Source organism: Eleginops maclovinus, chromosome 21 (assembly GCF_036324505.1).
Source record: "Eleginops maclovinus isolate JMC-PN-2008 ecotype Puerto Natales chromosome 21, JC_Emac_rtc_rv5, whole genome shotgun sequence".
NCBI lineage: Eukaryota > Metazoa > Chordata > Actinopteri > Perciformes > Eleginopidae > Eleginops > Eleginops maclovinus.
The window spans coordinates 9,996,393-10,016,174 of NC_086369.1; the positions used below are offsets into that span (position 1 = coordinate 9,996,393).

The 19,782-nt window shown below is 42.1% G+C and overlaps 1 protein-coding gene across 1 annotated transcript in view; it reads right to left on the reverse strand.

Moving 5' to 3' along the window:
* Nucleotides 1–7,892, reverse strand: part of zeb1b (zinc finger E-box binding homeobox 1b) — a 45,690-nt gene extending 37,798 nt beyond the window's left edge. Inside the window, exon 1 of the mRNA XM_063912657.1 lies at nucleotides 7,745–7,892. Within this exon, the coding sequence (XP_063768727.1) occupies nucleotides 7,745–7,802 (58 nt within the window). The 5' untranslated portion in view covers nucleotides 7,803–7,892. The remainder of the gene's footprint in view (nucleotides 1–7,744) is intronic.
* Nucleotides 7,893–19,782: the final 11,890 nt, after the last annotated feature.

Below are 19,782 nucleotides of genomic sequence, written 5' to 3' on the forward strand. Positions count from 1 at the left end.
TACAGCACCTGCTGGTGTTGGAGAATCAGAGCCAAGACAGCTGCAAGAGAGAGGAGAGGGGGGGAAGAGAGAGACAGCAAAAAGAAAAGAATACATAGGACTCAAAAAAGGAGCCAAAGAGAGAGAGACTTTGTGAGAACAAACGGAAGTACGTGTTAGAGAAGTAATAGCATGTGGCTTTGTAGATGTGGTAAGATACGCAGCTTAATGAAGGGTGTTATGATGACAACGGTCGGACAAAACAAACAAACAACTAATGAGCAAGCACTAATTGACGGTGTCGTACAACTCCAAACATGATCAATTAAAAGCCACTCTCCATTGACTTGCAGGCGAAAGCGGCGGCGCCAGTGTAACGAGAGAGGGGAGGGTCCTGTCTACGTGAGGAGGAAGACAGATGTATCATCGCCTGGCGACGAAGATCCGAGGGGTATGTACTCCCTTCCCTTCACTACCTGCTACACACACATTACACCCACACACGTGCTTATGCAATGTGCTCTGCGAGGCCTCCGTTTGTTTTGACTGTAAACACATGAATGCTGGAAGGGATGAGCTGAGGTTGGGACAGGTGGGCTGAAATAAGTCAAAGGTCACTGGCCTAATTCCAGTTTCCAGTGTCATTACAACCCAGTGTAAAAAAGTGGACTGTGTACTTTGCTCTAAACGGCTGTCAAACATGTTTCACAGGTGCTTGTGGGGAAGAGAGCCTACATTTACAGGTCGTGTAAAGAAGTAAGAATAAGTTATTTCAAAAGCACTGATGTATATCACTTAATGACAGGTATATTTCAAATGGAGCCAGTCCTGTTGAGTCTCTTAATGGAGGAAGTTCATGAAACCACTTTCACACTACTGACCTAACATAGTTAATAGGAAGCAGAAAACGTCTACTAAGGCTGAAGTTGTTTGTGTATTCATAGAGAAACACCCTGGTACTGTACTGGGGTCACATGTTTTTTTAATGTATCTTACATTTCATAGCAAAGGAGAAGCTTTTCAGTTTTACTACCTAGTGTACATATGGCAAAGTGTTTTTTTTTCAGTGTTCTTACTGTATATTACATATGTGTAGAAAGGTTTACAGGAGTAGCCAGTCGGCAAAATGTAACTTCATTTTCTAGCAAGACAATACTGTCTGATCAAAAGAAATGTATTCCAATGCATTTTTTACCTAAATGCCACTTAGCTGCAACTCATAAATCTGAATTCTTGCTTTTGTGTACCTGTACACCCCGAATAGTTACCTTAAGAATGTAATTAATAACTCTAATCTGTCTTTGTTTTAATCTGTTTACTGCTCTAAAGACACAGTCTCAATTTAGTCTATATAGGCTACATTTAATATTATTCCTTCCTTTGCCCTTTGTCCATATTTAGTATTTTTAATTCATAAAGACATATGTATCTCTTCTCTTAAATCAGTCAACAGTGAGTGTGTCTAGGCTTGGCTGCCTCCTTCTGTTAGGTCACACAAGTGGGGTCATGGGGAGCCCAACAAAACACTCATGAGTTAAATGGGGCGATGCGGATGCTCTGTGCCTCCCTCTATTCTGCCCTCCCCTCTGTTTTCAGGCTGACCATTCTCCTCTCATTAATCCTGTGTGGATGTTTATCCATGTCGACAGTCAACATAGAAGCCGTCTTTCTCTCTGACTAACAAACAGGGTGACTAAGGATTTTTTTTTTTGGTAAAGCTGTCTCAGGGCTAGCCTTCCTAGCTCACTGCACGGGACCTGGGGGACAGAAGGGCATTTGATTTGTCAGTCACATCACAGTCAAGCTGTGCTACTGAAATCAGTATGTGAATATGAATGCGTACCCCCTCAGGAGGGCCATTATCAGTTCTGTGTGCTACGGAGAGGAAAATCAATATGGTCATCATAACGGCCTGGCAAAAAGCCAGCCACTAGGCTGTGTTCGGAGCACAATACATGGCAGCGGATTACTCCTCATCTGATGTCATCTAATTTTATCCCAGTAGACAGAGACACTGTGGGACTATGGTAAGGTCAAGCACATTTAAAATAGACTAGACATCCAACATGTATGTCAAGAAAGACTATAAAAACAAACACACGGTCAGAAGTGAAGCTGAAGAAGAGGTTAGCCCTGATGAATTTTTACCATAAACACAAGCTGGAGCAAGAGCCCCTCACAGGGCCCGCCTTCTGCCTATTGTGTCAGTCCAGTCTTTTTCATTAACCGCTCCACTGAGGACCACAAGGGAGGGGAGGGGATGGATGGGCGGGAAGGGAAAGAAAGAGGTGGTGGTGATGATGGGGGGGACAAGGAGGGGTCTGCAGACAGACCCAAGGGGATTCAGTGTGGACCTGAAGAGAGGCCACCAAATACATGATTAAAAACACACTTCAGCACACAGCGCAGCGCACACCATACACAATATTTACCTCCACCAGGATGGCAATTTAGAGGTAATCTCTCCCGCAAGTATACACACTGCTGGAGAATATTATCTCTCACCCCCACACTTGTAAGGAGGGGCTGAGACGGCCAAAAGGGAACACGGGACAGTTAATGTAAAGGAAAAGAAGAACTTAGAGGTTGCACACATCTTGCAAACACACCTGTCTGCCCATGACTCACTGCTTTGGAGTCAGGGGAGGAGGGCAAAGGAGACTTTTCTGCTCAGTTAGCCGACATGATACACTTAACTGAGCTCTCCTCCCCACAATGCATGGCAACAAATACTTGCCTGCACCACTGTATGTGTCAGTATCAGTGTGTGGGGTCAAGGCTGCTGCAGATACACACATCTCTCTCAGCTACAACAAGCATGTCAATATGGATGCTGTTGCACGTGTTGTGTTGCATCAAGGCAGCAGTTGTGGGGGTTGGGTGGGGGGATGGGGGGGGGAGCAACGGTCGTGTTTTTGTACACTTCACTGAACTGACGCGTCGCTACAAGCTCCCACCGCCTCACCCCTGTAATACCCCCCTATGCTCAATATTTGTGTCATTCAAGGAGAGTGCTGGCGATCTGTGGATGACCGCGTCAGTTAGGGAGCCTCCGAGGCGCGCGGCCCCCATCACATTGTCCTGTCATGCAGATGGACCCCTCATTGCCCATGCTGGGGATTTAGGGAAACTCCTGCCTGCTGTGCCAAATTAAGCCTTCACCCTGGCATTAAAAATAGCCCACTGGGTAGCACATTGCCATTCTAAAATACACGGGACATAAATGCCACAGGGATGTGTCTGCTGTAATGTTAAAGCGAGCGAGCATGACGCAGGCGTACGATATATTTCCAAGACAAAAATGTCAAATAGTGTGCTGCAAAGCAGGGTCTTGAGGGCCAGAGGGCCGTGTGAGAGAGGGATTTGATGAATTCTGCGAGCGTTCCGCGGATTCCTCCCTCACGGGGACCTTTGGGAAAAGAATGGGTCATATGCAAATGGCATGCACAGTATGGAGGAGAAGTTTCCCACAAGCGGAGTGTGAAAAGGGCTCTCCCTCCCCATGCCGGGCCGCTGAATGGGCCTTTTCTTCTGCCACTGAAAGTGTATGAGGTAGAGCAGGCAAACTGCAAAGGTAACTAGGCTCTTTCTCCTCAGGCTTTCTAACTAAAGCCTGAACACACAATGGTTCATTTAAGCATTCAGCCACACAAACCCCAATAAAGCACATCCAAGCGCAGTTAAGGGGGTTACTGAAACTGACTCTGGGTTTAAAACTCCTTCTTTACGAAGGGAGAGCACCTTTTTATAGGCTAATGCTCTCAGCCTCCATGGGAGCAGCTAATCATTAAGCTGCCTTAACAGAGGTGGGAGTGTGGTCGTACATCACATCATTTTAATTCTGCCCAATGGTCAGCTGAGGACAGCCCTTTCCCACCCTGACGGACATGTTGAGGGCTGAAGATTAGAAACTTTTCACATCAGATGATTGATAAAAAACAAGCGTGTGAACAGTTGTGATGTAATCTGGTTGGGGTCTAGAATTAGCTTATTGAGCTGATTTCAAAACACATAAATCTAGCTTTAAATCCATGCCGGAGATACAGTAGCTGCCATTTGTGTCATGCTTTCTATCTGCCAGCACCAGTCCCTCAGTTGTCACCTGTTGTAAAATTCTTTAGTCACCTCGGCCACTTCTCACCGACTCTCTCCATCCCCCCTCTCGGCTCCGCAGGGAACATTGGAGCCCACAGTTTAAGGGGTCAGAGAGGAATGGACAGAGAGAAGGAGGGAGCGGAGAAAAATCTGCAGCTTTGAAACCCCCCCCCCCTCCTCCTCCTCCTCCTCCTCCTCTCTTCCCTTTTCATTGAACAGAGTTTAACACAAACACAATTGGACATGCTGGAAGCCTCACAATGGCACAGGGGGGGAAAGTGAAGTCATACTCTAGGCACGCATGGGTGCCTAGGTCAGGGGGCAATCAACAGCACCCCTGGCTACTGTGTCTTAACCCCCCGAAATAAAGGACAAGCACTGGAAGGAGGAGTGAGAGGGGAGAGAGATAGAAAGAGAGTGAGAGAGGGAGTGGAGGAGAGATGTTTTTCTTATTTGGCACTTTTAAATGAAGCTGCCGAGGAAGTTGGTGAAAAGCAGGGAGATAAATGAAAAATTTCCTCCTCAGCTCAACTCTTCACACAACAGGGGTGGACCTTTTAAATGTAAACAGATGTCTTTTAAACAACCGAAGTGCCATGCGGAGCTACAGAGCCAATCCGCACCTCCTCCGAAGCCTTCACCACAGCCCCACTTGTTTCGTCTAACAAACTGTAGCTTTAGCTGAAGCATGTTTTATTGTTCTCCCACTAACTTACAGCATGTGGTTGTAGTCAATAGTTTCTAGGCAGGGTGAGTGAGTCCAGGGCACTAAGTATAGTTTAAGTATAGTTTTACCAGGCCAATAAACATGTCCTCAACATTACATGAGTTGCCGAGCGCCAAGCCCACATTTACTTTATTTGATGGATGATTCATCAAGGTGGCAGTGTGTTCAGAAATACAGAAAGAGGGTGGGGGAGAGACAGGTTAGGGGATGATACAAATGACAGGTGTGATAAAGGTAAATACATAGATACCCTAGCTACTTCCTGGCTACACTGTTCTTAAAACATTGGCTCCTGAACAGGGGTACAAAGCTGTCCCAGCACAGCCCTGTTTATTTTTTGCAAAGAATGTTAACACCGGGCGCATTCCTCTATTCCCAAATTGCTGTGTTAAATTACCGTTGCAGGGAACGGCTGCTTTTCCTTAGGGGAGCTGAGTGGGGAGAAGCGACAAAGGAAGCTGTAGTATCCCGCCGATTGCAAACACCTGTCGTCCTGCAGGCAGTTAACACCTCTCTGTTTACAGCGGGGAATGGGGCTCACCTTGATCTCAGATCGCCCTGCTCGCCAGGGACCTGGCAGAGACACTGACCATAACAAGCCGGGCACAACTTTAGGACTTGCTTAATTAAAATAGCCCAAGCAAAGGCTACTAAACTTTTTTTGAATCATGAAAAAGTAGCCATTAGGCTGGATATTGTTTCTGCAGAGATCATTTCACAAACTTGCTTTAACAAACTTATAAATTGCAACCAAATCAAGGGTATGACAACATGCACAACAAGTCTTAAATCGTTTTCTGAGAAACAAGCAGAGATGTTAATTTACATGACAGATCCCTGTCTTGTCAGGAGGTGGTAGGAAGTAAGGACTTAAAAGCAGACCTTGATGGCTCTTTGATGCAAATGCAAATGAGGCAAAGTAACAGGGAAACACATCTGTTGGGTAAAGGATGTGACTTTAAATATCAAAAGGGGTGTGTCTTTATTTAAAATAACCCTGTTAAGGTAAAAGGAAAAAGCAGCTAATGACAGGTAGAGATCCTGAAGTCTCTCCAGAGCAAAAAACCCAAGGCAAAGGAATATCCACACCTAGACAGCAGGACCGTTATTTAAGGTGTGTCCACACCTTGCACATATTAAACTGAACAAACGCTCCAGGGAGGGAATGCATAGCTGAACACACTCCATAAAAAACAAGATGACAGTAGAAAACATCGATAATACCTATAAAAAGCCACTCTGCACACTAGGTATTCACAGAAAATTCACATTAACAGCAAACACTCACACCGTTTAGTCACTTTTCCTCCCAACACAACTGCTTTTCACACAAAAAAAGAAGTAGCTTTTAATAAGAGAGTACAGTAAACCTAAATCTCATGAAACAGGGTTGTTAGGACAAAATAACGCTATGTCCTGTTACTACCCCAGTTCCTTTGAGCTACACTGGGTGGCACAACACATGACTTGTTGATAGACAACACATGTTGTCAGAACTGCGACAAAAAGGCTTGCTTTCTCAATAAAATAGTTATAAACAGCCAATTCCGTGGTAAAATAACGCTCTACGGATTCACAGGAGCCCACGTAAATACACGTAAAGATGCAGCAGGAAAAGAGACAACAACTCGAAAAAGTCCTTTAGTTGTCCCTTTAACAAAAATAACGCAACTACCAAAATGGTGTGTGATAGAAATAGGAGATACATCTAGTGAAAAAGGGTATCCTTGAAGACAGTCACATTAGTTACTTTGTAACAATACAAACACTATTTTCACACGACAATAACGTGGATGAAATCCGTTTTGCATCGCATACCATAACACACATAATCCACTCGTATTGTTAGTATATAGGCGCATTAAAATAAGAGAAAGGCAAACATAAAAAAAACAAGTTTGTGTAAAGGTTCGCTCTCGTCCCCGGTCGAAAAGAATCAGGATTCCCAGCGCGCGACAGGAGAGAATCCGCTCTCCTTATATGGGCTGCGCTCGCCCTGCTCACACAAACAGCGCGTGAGATATTCCTCGTTCTCCGGAACCTCGGTTACCCCAACCATGTTTCTACTGATCTTTCTGTTGTTACTTTACTATCGAAGACCAATGTTGAAGCATTTAACTTTAACGATACGAGCAACACAGCACTACAACAGTGTTCTAAGTTGCAATATGAAGAAAAGAGACCTGCCAAAGCGCGTTTCAACACAAAAACACGTTTTTCTTCAGTTTTCTCTATTAAAACGTTGATATGATGTCGTCGGTAAAATAGACCTTATTTGAAGCACATAGCAGGCAGGATAAAACCAGGCAAATTGCGTTTTGTCAGCCCTTCTATTGCAGCAACAGTGTCCTATCGCTACCTGCTATGAGTGAGCGAAAGAAAGAAAGAACAAACCAAACAGTTGTGTTCCCTCTGTTTCAGCAACATTAACCATATAAACGATATTTTCAACAAAATCACCGCTAAATCTGATGTTTTCCCATCAAAACTGTTCAAAATAACCCGTGTGTCGTTCTCCGCAATAACAATCAGGTAGCATGTTTCACACAGAAACAGGTCCGAGTTTCGTGGTGGGCTCAAAAACTCGACAAAATGCAACAAATTAAACAAAAGCAGAGTCTATAAAGAGGGTTAAAGTTCATTAATATGAATAAAGAAGTATAAAGTGCAGACAAACGCTGGTCCACTATTAACAGGGTGAGGTGCGTATAACGGTCTCCAGTGCAGCGGACCGCTAGGCGGAGGGAGAGACGCGACCCAGGTATAACGGTACACCACATAGGGCTGTAATACAGCGCTCACTTGCTACTTCACAGCACTTTCAGTTACTAAAAAACGGACTTATGGGGTCCCAAACTTTTCGCTGAAATTACCGGGGGACAGAACAGCCTCTGCACCGTCTCCCCGATAGACAGGCACCGCGTCGGAAGTAGTTTAACTCACCGTTGTTCCTCCTCGGGTTCGCCTGCTTTCTGCGCTTACACCTGGGGCCATCCGCCATGATCCTTTCGTTGTGTCTAAATGCTGCCGGAGAGTCACCTCCTCTCTCACCCCCTCTCCCCCTCCTCCTTCTCCCTCCCCTTCACCTCCCCTTCTCCGCACCTGGTTTACGACACTAAGCTTTACGACATCACCTTCCCGCACCTCCCCGACCCACGCTGCCAATACCGTTCATTCTAAGTACTGGAAGTGAGAGAGATGGCTGCATGCGCACCCTACCTGCCCAGCCTTTATATGTCATGTAAAACACGATACAGAGATGCATTTCTATTTTTTGAAAGGCTATTAAAGGTACAAAAGGTAGACATAGGTGATTGTGGTTAGGGGTTGTAGAGTAGCTACTTTGCACTGTTCACAACACTGAAAGAAAACAAGCTACATCACTTTTTTAGTTTTGTTATTTGTTTTCCCTAACAAAAATGGGAAATGTTATAATTGTGATGTTTTGGGCAATTTATGTCAAAACCAAACACCCGCAAACCAAAACAAAGTAAACCCACACAAAGTAATTGATTCAAGAATAATTATTCATCAATATGTTCAGTTCGCATTATGTTTTCATAAGCAACTTTAATTAAGTAATTTTGTCGAACAACTTTGATCTGAGCTGTTGTTTACGTTTGTGTGTGTGTGTGTGTGTGTGTGTGTGTGTGTGTGTGTGTGTGTGTGTGTGTGTGTGTGTGTGTGTGTGTGTGTGTGTGTGTGTGTGTGTGTGTGTGTGTGTGAGTATATGTGAGTGAGTGAGTGAGTGTGTGTGTGTAGCATATAAATGCAGCAGACAGGGCGTGTGTATGTGCGAGGTCATGAGACTGTCATCAGTGATTCGATCCTCTACCTAAAGAAAAACCCTGCTGTTCTCCTGAGGGAAGCTCACTTCAGCAAACACACACACACACACACACACACACACACACACACACACACACACACACACACACACACACACACACACACACACACACACACACACACACACACACACACACACACACACACACTACTTATCACAGTAGGCTCTGTGTAACTGGAAAGGAAAAAAGAACTCACAATCACATGTTTGAGGTGAATTCTTCTGGAAAGTTATAGTGAAGGGAAGATGAAGTATAAAAACTGAGCACAAAATGAAATGATCCCATGACATGCAATTATAGGTCAGAGGAGCAGCAGTTGCTGCCAGGCTGTGGCTATTCTTGAGGCAGATGACTATAAGGTTTCTGGTGCCTGGACCTCTGGTATGTGACATGTTGTCATCAGACAGTCTATTGTAGCAGACTGTGTAACCCAGATTTACCTCAAGCTGTGTGTCCTGTATTGACTGTTAAATAAGGCTACAAGATTTTGCAATCGCTGGGAATGCTTACGGGAAGTAACATTGACTTCTGTCTTTCAACAGGATACATTTGGATTACATTAGAAAGATTTCACCATCATGTAGATATTAAGCATGTAGCCTTAAGGTAAATCTGCATATCAAACATTTATACTCAAGGATACAAACAACTCATTGTTGGACAATCTGTTCATCATTCAACTACATTTGACAGCTTGTATTCATAGGATGGCAGATCTCCTGGCTGAATAATTCAGTAGCAGTCCAACTCTCAGGGCAGTCTGCCCAGACAGAGAGTAATAGCTTTAGCATAAACAACACCTCCAAACTTGCTCCAGGTGGCCTGTTCCACCAATAGACAGCCTGTCTGAGAGGGACATGCTGAGGGGAGGGCACCCAGACTTTGTCTCTGCCTTCCCCTGATGAAAAAAGCCCCCAGAAAGCGTCTACATCAGCAAAGATCAATGATGAGACGCTCGGCTAACCGTGCAGCCGTAGCGGTGTGCCCTGGAAAAATAGGATGCTTGTTATCCAATGGAAAGTCAGGTCTTTCCCATTTTCCTTGGATTGCCCCGCTATTAGCATGAAGTCATTTTTCAGCGTCTGTGGAAAACAAAGAATAACAATTATACGACCACTACTCGTACGAAATAGCCTGGAGACATCTCTGCTGTGTTTCAGGAACTGGATTGTAACAGTGTGATTTATTTTCACTGTGTATTTTCTACCAAAGTGAAGTCCAACGATGGGAAATACATGGAGGTGGTTAGGTTGTTTGATAAAGAAAGGATTCCCGATGACCCCTCTATGATTTGAAAGAATGCCGGGTCAGAGAAGTCAATTACAAGACATTGATCTAAAATCATATAAACGGCTGCCTCACTAAAACTGCTACTTCAGCTAATAAAGAGAGGCAGCTTTTATCATCATGAAGGGCTGGAAGACTCTCCCCCAAGAGGACGCACAGGTGCTGTTCACCTGAATAACGACATTGGCAGTAAAATCCAGATATTGTCTTAACTAAAGTGGGCCATGAAATAGAATGAAAGGCTGACTCCTGCTCTTCCTATGGGGAGTTGGAACTGAAGAGGGGAGGGGGGAGAGAGTGAGGGATAAGCAGCCATCCTCCACTACATTAAGGGATCATGCTGCTCCCTGAAAATGAGTATTGATCCTCTTAGGTCCAGGATCGTTTAGGAGATTAATGTGAGTAGTGGTTGAGCTCCGTGGTGCTTCACGCAGGACCAGAGGATCAGCTCAGTGGGACGGCCGAACCAAAGCAGCCTATCGTTGAGTTGGGACAGAGGGGCCGGCATGCAGCTGAGGGGGGGGCAGCACTGTCCCGCACATCCAACCACAAACACTAGCTTTGTGCCATCTGGGCTGTCAGCTAAGAGAATCAGCTGGATGTCTCGGGGTCAGAGGGTTGGGTAAAAAAAAGAGGGAGAAGGCGAGAGGGTGTAAAATAGAAACAGTCTGGCGCAAAGAGCTCAACAGGCAGGATGAATGAAAAGAAAGCAAGTGAAGGAACAGAGGAAACGAGAGTAGAAGAGAGGAACAGAAAGTGCAAAAGCAGGATGACAGAAAAGGTACACCCTGCCCTGCTCCGAATAGAGAGGAGAAGCAGGAGGCGGTGGCAGTGATAGAGAGAGACACAGCAAAGACTAAACTGCTTAATCTCTCCCAAGGGACGGCAGCTAAATGTGAGGTCCTCCTCCTCCTCCCCTTCCCACAGACCAGCAACCCCCACTATCACCCTCATGGCACTCAGCTGCAGCTGCAGTTATCCAGCTAAAAGATACACACACACCTACACACACATTTTAAAAGTGCTCAGGTGGAGCCTACATTGCAACTGATACTGTGTGGAAAAATCAATTTCAGCCCAGAAGTGGAGTGCCACACTGCACATAAAAAGCCATGAGAATTGAGCGGAGTTTGTTGGGAAACCCTGTTTTTGATTTATAAATTCTGCTCCTTATAACAATCTGGCTCGCAGCACATAAACAGATCTTATTGCATGCCTGAGCATTTTCTCATGTCTCTTTCCTGAGGTCAAATCAGTCCCTGGGGGGAAACTCCTGAAGCAAATATCAGCCAAAGTATTCAGTAGTAGTTGAATGCATGCTGTCAGAGTCGGAGCCCAACAATGCAATGTTTTGTGGACTAGATGTCAATCTCTTTATTTTCCTGCACCAAGCAAGTCACTTCCGTCTTTCTGTATGGATTTTCTCTCCAGACAGGAAGTAGCTGACACACATGTCTGAGTGAGCCACACCTCAAACATCTTAGTCAGAGGAAAAGGTGAATAGGACAGAACCAAAACACTATTTAGACATCCCAAACTACTCCGATGCTCCCCCTCTGTCAAAGGGGAACTCCAGATTTGAAATAAATAGGTTTATTGTCATGGGGACTCCTAATCAACCTAATAAAGCAGTTTATTAATGCTTGTATGTCCCTGCAGAGACTACAAAGACTGAAAAAATACCCTGCTGATGTTATCAGCCTTGGTCTTAGGAGTAATGTTTTTTTACTGAAAGTCTACATTACAAACAGTTTGCATGGTGGGGTAATGTTATAAAGCACATGTACTCAATTACACTACTATTTATGGTCCTTTGCGTTTCATGGCATTTGTCATAACATTTTTACTCCATACATTTATATAACAGCTGTTAGTATTCACTTTATAAATAAGATTTTACACTTATAACACATAATTGTTTTATAATGGCTATCAATTTATTGAAATAACTTACAATACGAGAAATAATAAAATCCTCCTCATTGAGTTTTTTCTGCACTTTTACAAATTGCCTTCCCTACAAACACAACAGCTATTTAGGTTCACACATCAGTAAACATAATCCAATTATTTATTGTTATATTTGATAATATAATAACATTATTCTGCACTGACTACTTTAGACACTTGAAGTATATTTTGCTTGTTGTATATTAAATGAAAGAGTTTTATTTATGTTGAAGTATTCCTAATTTCACTTGAGTAAAGGGTCTGAATGTAACATTTACCAGGCAGAGAAGGTCTAATTAAAGATGCTATGAAATTGCATTATAGGAAGTGTATGATACATTTGTACTTGATAGGGTAAAAGTCACATTATTTTGGCTTTAATTTGACCAATTGTATCATCTGAGTCTGTTGTGGAAGTACAAAGAATGTGATTGGCTTGGGGGCACCACAGGGCATCAAGCCAATCATAAACCAGGAGTTGACATCGCCCTGCAGGCTTTAACATCTCCCTAATACACAGCCATGTCTCTCAAATGTTGTAATGCTTTAAGGCTTTGTGTTAAATTACAATTGTATGACCGAGACCATTACAGTGTGACGTTGTAAAAAGCCTCACGATCAACCCAAGACCACCCTCATGATAGCCTGAGGTTCATTTTTTCATATTTCACAAAGCTTCTCTGAAACAACAGAAGACATTATAGAACTGTTTTCTCACGCTGATTAGCACTCTGCATGACAAATACACAGCTTTTCATTTGTAAATCACATGTTGCATCGTTAATTGAAGTGGAACGAACAGATTTCCTTTATTTGAGTTCCTTTCCTTCACTATAAAAACATAAAAATCAAAGTTGTTTAATTAAGAAAGGATTGGTAACAGGGGGTGAAGAAGCTCCCTCTAATGCTCAAAGTAACACAAACTCCCCCCACTCCCATGATTCCACAGGGGTGGGTGGCCACAGGGCTGAGAGCTCCTGACCTGCGGGTGAACGTAACGCTGCCTGTCTCCACGGCAGGCCAAGATATATACTTGTTTTGGCTGGCCAGACGTGTGTGAAGTTATCCTAACACACACACACACACACACACACACACACACACACACACACACACACACACACACACACACACATGCACACAACCTCTGCTCCAGACAGGCTTGCCCCGGTCTTCTCCCTCCTCTTGTGACTGTCAGAAGGAGACAGCCATCCTCTGGAAAGCCCGGTGTAAATTTATACTGTGTTGGTTGGAGAGCCGGGCGCATTTTACTGTTTATTTGTCCTTGCGTCTGGAACAGAATTTGTGCGCAGTGCAAAGACGTCTGACTCAAGCTATCAAGGCATTATTTTTGGAGACTTCTTTTCTTACAGTTGAAACCAGAGTGTGGTGAAATGAAACGTGTGAACTGAGGTGTAGTGAAGTGACAGGATGATGTTGTTTATTAGGGGATGCAATGAAGATACATTTTCAGTACTTTTTCCTGCTTCTATCTTTAAAAGGTAGGCCCATTTCCTACCTAGAGGAAGTTACATTTTGCAATATCTTATTTTTTAAGGACATATTAATGAGCGATGAGCAAGTCTTTTTTTGTATAATGTGTTTGAGTTGAGATTTCTGTCTCAGGTTGATGGGAAAGGAATTTATTTTTAAAACAATATATTTTTTTAAATGACTTGGACAATTTTGGAGTTGTTTTGGAGGTTATTGGGGATGCTGAGTCCATTTCTGGACATTTCTGGATCAAAAATGGCAGTTTTAACCAGAAAGTGGCCATATTTTTACTTTCGGTAGACTGATTTTGACTACCATGAGTAATGTTCCGACCATTGGATAGCAGGACCAGGAAATGAAAATGATTTTCTCCACTGTGGACAACTTTTCTTCAAATAAATTGGCAATCTGTCCAATCCAAATGATCCAGGGTCCCCTAAATCTTCCAAATCGAACCAAAATGTATCAAAATCAGCCTACCGGAAGAACAAATATGACCACTTTCTGGCTAAAACTGCCATTTCTGATCTTCAAAATGTCAGAAATGGGCTTGACATCCTCAATCAATCAAAAATTTCCAAATCTGCCAGCCATTTTTTGACTATTTTCCCCATAGTCCTTCATAGTTATTCATGCTTATTAACTTATTGGTGCTTATGCTTATTGGGCAAATTGCCCAATATATGCAAGTTAGCACTCAGCAGTTTTTATGTGCTGGGGACCCGCATTTTTAACATAATATTTTGGTTTACTCTGGGTTCCCAACAGGACTATGAGCTGGCTACTAAACTAAACATGACGTCAGTGTGAAAAGTTTATTTGAAGTACTCTCTTCTTAAGAAATCCAAAGTGTTCACAGCATGTAATGTAATAGGGAAACTGAATCTGTAAGAGTTTTCTGTTGAATATAGAAAAAGCTGTATTAAGTGATACGTTTTGCCATTTACAGCAGAACGAGGTGAAATCAGGACACATATTTTCCACATGCTCTAAAAACAATGAGGGGACAGCATTTGACCTTTACTGACGGGCCTGTTACAATATATATTGACCTTAATTTGTTATATTTTCTTTATAACTGACAAAAGGGCAAGAATACGCAAAGTGCGAGTGTTTGCAGTCTTTGTGTTTGTGAATAGCCCAGGGCGTGAATAGTCTGTGTACATTCTGATCGTTTTATTTTGTTGACTAAATCCTCCCCTTGACCATGAGCATAGGTGGGGGGAAGTACTCAGATCTTGTACTTAAGTACCAGGTTTAGGAATCTCTGTGACAAGTAAAAGTCCTTTATTCAAAATGTTAAGTAACTTAAGTCCTTATTATGCAGATTGGTCCATTTCAGAGTAATATTTCTGATATGTTTTATAATTATTGATCATTAAAGTGTTATCAAAGCTGGTAAAGGTGCAGCTGGTTTTAATGACTTTGTATACCGCTTGTGAATTTACTCCAGGTGGATCTAAAGTCTGATGTAAGTGTTGATTATATTTCACATCATTAATCCAAATCTGTAACTAAAGGTATTAAATAAATGCAGTGAAGTAAAAGTACAAGAGTTACCTCTGAATTATAGTGGAGTAGAAGTACAAAGTAGCAAAAAATGTAATTACTTACCAAATTACAAGTATTTCAAAATGTTACTTAAGTACAGTACTTGAGTAAATGCACTTAGGTACTTTACACCACTGACCAGAATCTATCCCCATCTCGGCTTTAGTACATAAAACTTCCCTTTGGCGGCTTACAATATGATGGAACGTACTTTTCATTGATGAATAATGTGACCTTTTAATACATTTGAAAAGGTTACGTTCTCCTATGTGAGTGTATTTGTCTATACATCACATTTCCATTAGAAGGAAACACATCTGAAGTTGATGGCAGTATAGGCTGGCTCTATGAGTGAGTAGTGTGTGGGTGGTTTATGTTAGTATGCATGCTTATGTTTCAATCTGATAGGCCACTGCTGTTTTCACTGGATGAATGTGAATACCACACACCTACTCTTTTCCCACACACACTTACAGAGCATCAGAACATTTTTTTTAGTACACGAATAGCGGCGGAGTACTATAAATGAACATCCAAAATGCCAGCCAATTACTATGGTGTCCCTTTACTCAACCTCTCCATATTAAGCCCTGGTTGTCAAACAGATTGTCTCCGCTGCTCTGCGCAGCCTGCGCTGTGAAACAGTTTTCATTAAGGAAGGATTGCCATGGGCCCAAAGCTGGCGGCTTAATGTAATTTCACAGCTCAGCGTCCGTGCAGCCACTTCAGGGTCCAACCATGGCCACCCACACCTTTACAAGATCCAGCGAGAGGTGCTGAAAGGGTGACAGGCCGCTAGTAAGTTTTAGGAGCGAGAAGGGAGCCCCAAAATGAAATTCCAGCGCAGGAAATGACTGCAATAATAACATAACAGCTAGTAAGGCTTTGGAAATAAACATGTACAGAGATAGTACTGATTTAGTGTTTGTGATGTGTTCATGGTGGGAAACTCACTGGAGTGTTTACCATCTGATGTGGGTAGGTTTAGAAAAAAAATCGAGTGGGATTCTTGCACACGTATTATGGAAATGATCAATGATGCATTCCAAGATTTGGTTCAAACAGTGAAATTCCTCTAAAGCTTTTCCTGCTATATTTGAGAGGACACTATTATGTATAGAATATGGCCTAAAGCTCATACTGTAGGCTTAAAAAGTTAAAGTGTGTTTGAAGAAAATTATAAACAGATACCTAGAAAGAGTCTGATAAAAGATAGCTCAAATCAACTATTCACCATGTAAGTTCTAACTTATCAGGCAAAATCGATGCTTATCTGTGTGCATTTCCATGTCTCTGGTATGCATTCACACGTGTATTTTTTACTTTCATCTATCTTGAACATGTGGAGAGCATCACACATTCACTGTGACATCTGGACAAAACTGAAAGCAAAATAGACTAGTGTTTCATTTTTATGTTTTACAACTTTGGAAAGAGGGATTTGGCTTGAGTTCATGACATTGTAAGTAGAAGAGTTCCAAATATGCATTGGCCGACATGGAGGCATGAGTAACAACAGCCCAAAACACTTCCATCAGGAGAAATCACATTATTTAAAAGCCAATAAAATTTACATTTCAGTTAGGTTTCTCTCATTACGAGTATTTCCCTATAGGTTGACCTATTCCTTGGCCCCACCCCCAACCTTACAGGACCATAAAGCCACATATACAGAGATGTGACCTTCATAATGTTGGACAAATTACACCTAAGGCACCTCTACCATCTGCTCATAATCCAGAGCACTGACTCATTATATCACCGTTTGACTAAGGTTATGTTTAATAAAGGAACAAAGAGTACAGGTATATTCTTTGTCTTTATGACAAGAACAAAGTCTTGGTTAAAACATTGGATAATGCAGTAAATGAGGAAAAAAGCCCAACCTTCATATTATGAGTCATGAACAAGAGACGATCATGCTTATTCAGTGTGTCCACTGAGGTGTGCAGTCTCTTCATTTAATATTTCCATAAGGTTGCATATGAGTGTATGCCAGGCAATCCCTGTAATAAGGAGGTAATGTATTCTGTGCCAATGGCAAAAAGGTACGCTTGAAACATCCCTCACAGGAGCAGCAGTTTTCAACTTGACAGTGGACACATACATAATTAAGCCAACTAAAGAAATGAATATTTCATCTCAAAGCATTTTCATCTCCAAACATCAAAACACCTCAACGTCTCACATAATGAGCAAGGTAAATGACTTCTATTCAAAGAGGGAATAGGCAAGAAGGGATGCTCACTCAAGGTACTATGTTTAAAAATATATCAGTTTGAGGAGAACTAACAACAATTCTTTTTGTATTTTACCAGAATTATTTAATGTCAGTGCAGGAAGTTGTTGTTTTAAATGCAAAAAAGAGCAAATTATTTCCTATCATTGTTTGCCTAATCACTTTTTATAAGCTTTCATTGTGCTATTATGTTATATTACAGTGTCAGCTTCAATGCTTTGTAGCCTGATCTGACCATAACTCATGCTGACCTGTAATTCATGGCATGTCATCCATGCGTCGCCTAAGGATTCTTAGTTTTACACATGCCAATAGAGAGGATGGATTATTCCATAACCTTGCAGGAGTGATTTTACTGTGTGGTCTATTTGAGTATAGCTTTAGCTAATATTCCTCTCCAATTCTATGATGGCATAGAAGCTCTCATATGTCAGAGTTTCCAAAGAACAGTTTTTTTTAATGATGGAGCTTAAAGTGGATGTGGTTCGGGAGGAAATAGGTGCTGTGGATAGTGCTAGAGCAGCACCACTGGAGAGAATTACTTTGACCGTCAAACCTGACTCAGACTGGCTCCCTGAACACCTTCATAGATGGGAATTAACCTGCCATCGCTTGAAACGCTTTACTGAGCCCCGGTCGATACTGTCATTATCCTAAAGCAATTCTTAATTCTATTTGGCCCTGAGCTAAAGATTCTTGTATTGATCACAAAGTAGGGATGCCACAACTACTTTTTTCTCTGTATGTGTTGTTAAAAAAAGAGCTCCTAGCTAGAGGATTTTCTTTATACATATGTTTCAGAGTGATACCTGAGGAGTGTTACAGTTACAAAGCACACTTTCCAGTGAGTGATACCTCAGTGTTTCATCAAGGGGTAACAGAGAAAGGCAACACTCTTTCATATCCTGTTTTGGCGAGATGAGAAATATTGATATTAGTCGCCGAGCACTATCAGCGTGCAACAGAGCTTTTCAGAAACGCAGCAGTGACAACACCTGTACTGAAGTTCCTGATTACATGTCTTTGTTCTGTATGCTTCTGTCACTGCTGCTGTGTGAAAGAGACTCACAGGGAGACAGAAAAAGACACAGAGGAATCCTGAGTAGCATGAATACATCTTTGTCTGTCTGTCTGTCATCCACAAACTGTCACAGGCAGAAAGCATTGCCACCTGCCACAGTCTATGCAAGGAGGCCTGTGAAAGTGGTTAACAGAAGAGGACATGTGTAGCCCCAGGTGACACAAATTGCAAAACTAACAACACTATGCTTCATTGCACCAAGACCGTGGTGTGAAATACTAGAAGAAAGGGCGTATGTGTGTGTGTCAATTCCCAGACATGGCTAAATATATTTGTTTATGGGTATGCATTTGTGTCATAACAGATCTTATAATGTGTGGCAATAATTAATATGGACTTCATTAGAATTATAAAGGCTGACTGAACTGCAAAAACAAACAACAAGAAAATAGATAATTGTAAATCTAAATCAAAGAAGAATCAAATATCAGTGGGAACCTTGCAACAAGAACACTTTTTTATGTGTTAAAGGTCAGCTAAAGTAACAATTCAATCAGGAACACAAGTCATGCTGCTGTTAGGCCCATTTTAACCCTCATTAACACCCTCTTCACAATGTATTATCAGTGTCGGATCAGAATACCTTTTATTCGTCCAACAGAGCAGAAATTTACATTGTTACAGCAAAGGTGACAATTATATTTGCAACTGAATTAAGCTGCTACGTGTGCATTAAGGGAAGAGTTTTAGCATTGCAACGTTCATTTAGATACCCTGTTGAGTGTGTGAACGGTGTATATTGTCTTAATCTAAGTGAAGATTTCCAAACTAATTTGCAATAATTATAATTCTTATTAATTTGGGCTTTAGGTTACCTTTGGGCAGCTCTTCTTTATAGTCATGCAGTTCCCAAACTTAGTTTTGAGGGCAACAGCAATGCCAATGTCAGGTGTTGAATCAGTGAAAATAGAGATCACTGATATTTGATTGGTACTTGGTATTGATATTCAATTCAGGAGTTCCAGTTTTGTCGGTGCATCTCTACTTAAAATGAACTCTTCCTCTACAGCACCTACAATACAAATCCTATCAACTCACATTTTCTTAATAAAGTGACCTAGTGAATGTCTAGGCTTTTCTAGCACCATTGCCTGTTCTGTCATCATATAAGTGAGTATGAAGGTGTATGGGTTACCGCACAACTACTGCCAGGTTACATTATTTTTAAAGCGTGTTATATAGAAAGCATTTATATCGAAGCTCTGTGATATTTGATTGTCCTCTCACCTGTCTGACAATGACAGCACTGTGTTCGGCCACAGGTTACACTACTACTGCGGCGCTCATTGGCTGCATTGACCCAGCACAGTAAAGTAGGTCCCGGAATTTAACGAGCCATACCATTTCTGTCTACACGGGGGTGCTTAGTGAACAGCGACCGCAGGATGTTGCTTTCTCACACCTCTGAATCGCCAATTACTCACTAAAACATACACTTGCCTCATATTCATATGTAGTAAATTATTTTGGTACGCATAAAGTAAAGAAACAATTGAATAATTACGCGGTCGTTTTTGATACCCCCGCT